Genomic DNA, 4,268 nt, shown 5'->3' with positions numbered 1-4,268 from the left:
GGACAGTCTTTGAGTAGCAAATTATCTACTTGTGCCCGACCTGTCCGGCCTGAATTTGTTTACGGGCTCACAAATATTAAGCCTGGCCTGCCCGGCCCGTCTTAGTTTTTGGGTCGGGCGGCCCGGCCTGCCCGAGTTTACACCCCTAATTAGGGTATTTATAGGGTTTGATTAGGGCTTTTAATTATACGAAGATAAAATTTTAAAATTGACCAATGGAGAGAGACAATGACTCTGGCAGAACCCAATGTTGTCATTGATTGTATACAATTAGATTTTGATTATGTTTGTAAAGAAGATATCCGGTGTTTGATTGAAATCATTCAAAGCTATGAGATAGCTTGAAACCACATAATCGTATGTCACGAATTTTTTGTCATTCTCTAAACTAAGATTTTGAGGAATAGTAATTTGATCTTTAATGATAAAAAGCTCCTTCCAATTTTGTTATTCATAGTTTTGTTCTTAATTGATGGTTTTCTTTCAGATTTTGATATTGAAGTGCTTTTAGTTAGGAGAATGTGTGCCTTTAATGGATTTCTTTTGCAGATGAAGGAGATCAAGGTTAGAAGTCAGCTTAGTAGTGAGGACGGTTTCTACTGATATATATGCTATTCAAATTTGGTGATTTTCTGTTGTTTTAAGCTATATCTTATAGTTTTGTGGTATTTGTTTTTTAGGTTTCAGAGATGGATGGGGTCTAATAAGCCCAAGGGAGCTCAACCCTCAGAGTTGCCACCTCATCCACCAATCCTCTTTGATGTTAGCAAAGAACATTAAACTTGAAAAAGAATTGAAAAAATCTCACATGGCGATTGCAGATGGAAAAATGATTAGGAGTGGCATGAATAAGGCCACCAAGGATTGAATTGTCCTGTCTGTATAATCTGGCTAAAAGATCATCTATAGACACAATTGGAGACCAGACTATGCATTCCAGTTCTTCATGTAAGAATCATCATAGTAAGGGGACATCAAATTTGTACCTTTTTGCTCCATCAGAGTAAGGGGACTACAAAGGTTAGTGGGGCTACTACCATTCTTCTTCGTATTCTTTGAGAGACAGGGATATACTCTGTTTAGTTCATTTGACCATCCCATTGTGTTCACAGATTTCCTGAGGAGCCAATTGTACGATGCATATCAAAAAACAGCTATACTTTCTGGCTCTACTTCCTGAATAATTGCACGATGTTTTGTAGATGGATTCAGTGACTGCAATTAACATTTCTCTCTGTTATTACTTTTTAATTCTCTATCTAATGAATCTAACAACACAAGGCCAAGAGTGATGAATTGATGATCTATATATGATAAAACAAGGATTCCATTTTGTACTTGAAAACACATATACACAATTTTAGAAATAAATGCCAAGACCATTTAGCCTGATCTAATATTTTTTACCCTAAAATCTGGATGTGAAAGACCAATAATATATCACCTATTATCCAAAATTGTAAGAAACAGGTTATAAGGACTCTGTAAATGTTGGTTTGCTGATATAGTTTCTAAATATATGTGTGCGGTTTGTCCTTTGGTTGAGAACAAATTAAATATATATTCATTCGTGACAGAATATGACTACTAGAAAAGTTAGAATTACTATATACAAAATGTGGAAATTTAATCTATGAAGGATCGCACAAATAATTTCACAATTGGGATTTGATTCCTCACCGAGCAATGCTACATTGGCCACAATAAATCCTCAGGGGAATCCAATGACCTTTGGCCAGCCATTCTAGCATTGAGATTGCAAAAGGATCCCTCACTCAGTCACGAAAATTGTGAGATATTGGTTCGCTTAACCTAGCATTTTCATTCCACACCATTATCATTATTTTGGCTTTCATTAATATTTTTAAATTGTAATCTCTGCAATTTCGAACTGCTTATACTTGATTTATGTGATGCAACATTATCTTTCCCAATTTGATATATATTTGGGTTCCTTACTACAGCACGACTTATCAAGAACTTAATAGGAATGTAGCCTAAACTAGAGATTTGGACTTCATCGTCCTTGACCTGTGAAGGAGATGATGAGGAGATGGAACCCATATAGGCAGGCCATCTTGAATTTTGTTTTAATTAATTAGTACTTTTTCAGTGATCTAATGAATGTCATTTATCTTTGAAGGCCATGTTTGATTGTGCCGCAAGCTTATTGAGAAGGGTGCAACTATGCCATGACTTCTGCCACAAAGATTTATCGAGCTATCCAGGTTCTCAAGGTACTCTTGGTGATAAGTTACTTGAACTTCTGTTTTATCATGTCCATGTTTCATTTCTATTATGCTCATAGCTCCATAGTATGAGCACCAACTTAGTTGAGTGAATTGAGCAAATCTATGATATTATGCAGCAAACTTATGAGAACAGTAATCTATCGTCTTTGCCTTTAATTTCTTAATGGAGATGATTGAGTAGCTTATGTTTACATTCCCGTTTTAGTTGAGTTGTTGTTATTAAGTGTCTCTTAGGGTCATGATTTTCTGCGATTCATTGAGGTGCATTACAGAAATGAATGAAATAAGATTACCTTATTAAAACTGTACTGCTCATGTTAGTTAGGCTTGATTCACAGGTATACATGCACAGTTTTCCAGATTTAGTAAGCAAGCTGTGCACGTGCACATAAACAACGAGAATAACACCTTTAACAGATTATTGTGTCAAGCACGTTTATGCAATTGGCAGGCAAGTACTCACTGGATTTCACAAGGGGGATAAAGCAATATTCTACAATATGTACAAGACCGAAAGCCGAAAATAGTAAGCAAAGATTGAGTTGTTTGCGGAAAGGTGTAAGACCAAGTTTGGAGCGTGAGAAAAGAAGAGCAGCAGACAACACTGCCAACTCAAAGACCACATTTAGTGAGTTGGATAGCCAAACAGCCTTGCGGGTTAAAGAATTAGGAGGTTCTAAAGGTAAGCTCTTAATCCTCTGTCGAAATGCTAATGCACTTTCTTCTGTAAGCATAAGGGTTTCCTAACTTTTACTTGATTGTATAGATGATGCGTGTACTCACAGAAGTTGCGTCTCCAATATCGGCATCAGGTTGGGCTTATGTTGTCATTCTTCAAGAAAAAAGAAGAAAAGCTTATCAAGGTAAGCTGTGGATGAGGTTATTGGATTGATATTCGTCAGTGTGGACTATGCCTTTAACTCTATGATATAGACTTAGATCACAAAGTTAGGGTTATATGTGCATACGAAGAAGGGTGTTAGGTACACGCTTCTCTTGCTATCCCCCTATGCCATTAAATCCTTTGAACAAAACACTATAATTGTATTTGTTGTCTTTTGTCAAAAAGGCAGAGCACATGGTTTCCACCATGTAGTTGTGGGTTCTACTCAGTGAGCGAAAAAGTTTGTACGCTTTCTGATGCAAGTATACACTGCGACGTAGGCGTATATGTAGAAATCCTTTCATCTTTATATTGTTTTCTAAAATACTTATATGCTGGAAAAGCGAAGACATGACATTTTCATCAATGAATCTTAATAGATAGTAGGTCTTTCTTTTTTTTAAATTTAAATCAAGTGGTTTTTAGTCTCTCTATTCTAGTTTCCTAATAAACAATTTTTCTGCATCATATTTTGTCTGTGAAATATTATTAGAGTTCCAAGACTGAATACGGTTTAAAACCATCCTAAAATTTGTTTTATCCCTATGTTTCAATTATTTGACTCGAAGATGCAGACCATTAATTTTTGATGTGCTAATTTATGTCGTTCACTTGATTACAGTGAGTACCACTCATGTTATATGCAGCGTATTCGAATTGGCTTAAAATAGGGTTAGAGAGGCTTATACAGGTAATCTTTCTTCTAAAAGAGCAATTGCAGTTGCAAAAGAAACTATAAGCTTATCATATGCAGTTCTGCACTGCTACTAGATGAGTTGGAGGAACTAATGTAATATTTTTTCTATGACAACTGAACACTCTCATAGTTTTTTAAGCTGCACTTGATCATAAGGAGAATCTTTGAAAAATGTTTGATATTATGGGACCTTTATTGATTAGGATTGCGAATTTTGTTTGGTTTTGTTTTTTGAATAGGAAAATAGCCCATGATTGACTTTCTTTGGAAGTCACATAACTGAATCATTGAAGTAGGAGACTCCATGGTCAGTGACTCAGTAGTGTGGAAATAGTACTTATCACAACTAGCAATATTGAAACAAAATAATGATTGAATTAGCTATTGCCCTTATTAACTAACTAAGATAAGATTTGTTATCAGGTGTTAATTCCAA

The 4,268-nt window shown here is 35.5% G+C and overlaps 1 protein-coding gene across 3 annotated transcripts; it reads left to right on the top strand.

Annotated features, from left to right (window-relative positions):
* The first annotated feature begins 222 nt into the window (after positions 1-222).
* On the top strand, positions 223-4,015 carry LOC113286281. Of its 3 annotated transcripts, XM_026534941.1 has the most exons (7): positions 223-357; positions 488-564; positions 681-1,020; positions 2,144-2,237; positions 2,704-2,934; positions 3,019-3,115; positions 3,758-4,015. In XM_026534941.1, exons 4-7 carry the CDS (start codon positions 2,147-2,149, stop codon positions 3,804-3,806), a joined length of 468 nt encoding a protein of 155 aa, XP_026390726.1. In that variant the 5' UTR covers positions 223-357; positions 488-564; positions 681-1,020; positions 2,144-2,146; the 3' UTR covers positions 3,807-4,015. The 3 variants fall into 3 exon arrangements, with proteins under 3 accessions (XP_026390726.1, XP_026390725.1, XP_026390727.1); XM_026534940.1 differs by having other exon boundaries at positions 229-2,237; XM_026534942.1 differs by having other exon boundaries at positions 229-2,237; positions 2,591-2,934.
* The last annotated feature ends 253 nt before the right edge of the window (positions 4,016-4,268 follow it).

The sequence above is a fragment of the Papaver somniferum genome, chromosome 6 (assembly GCF_003573695.1).
Source record: "Papaver somniferum cultivar HN1 chromosome 6, ASM357369v1, whole genome shotgun sequence".
Lineage (NCBI taxonomy): Eukaryota > Viridiplantae > Streptophyta > Magnoliopsida > Ranunculales > Papaveraceae > Papaver > Papaver somniferum.
Note: the sequence above shows the minus strand (reverse complement) of the source record. Positions and strands in the feature narration are given on the sequence as shown.

What these genes read in the sequence shown, in the direction of transcription:
- LOC113286281 (XM_026534941.1), top strand. Translation starts at nt 2,147, where the DNA reads ATGTTTGATTGTGCCGCAAGCTTATTGAGAAGGGTGCAACTATGCCAT. An exon ending in GAGCTATCCAGGTTCTCAAG is followed by an intron (nt 2,238 to 2,703) that starts GTACTCTTGGTG and finishes TGCAATTGGCAG; the next exon opens with GCAAGTACTCACTGGATTTC. An exon ending in AGAATTAGGAGGTTCTAAAG is followed by an intron (nt 2,935 to 3,018) that starts GTAAGCTCTTAA and finishes TTGATTGTATAG; the next exon opens with ATGATGCGTGTACTCACAGA.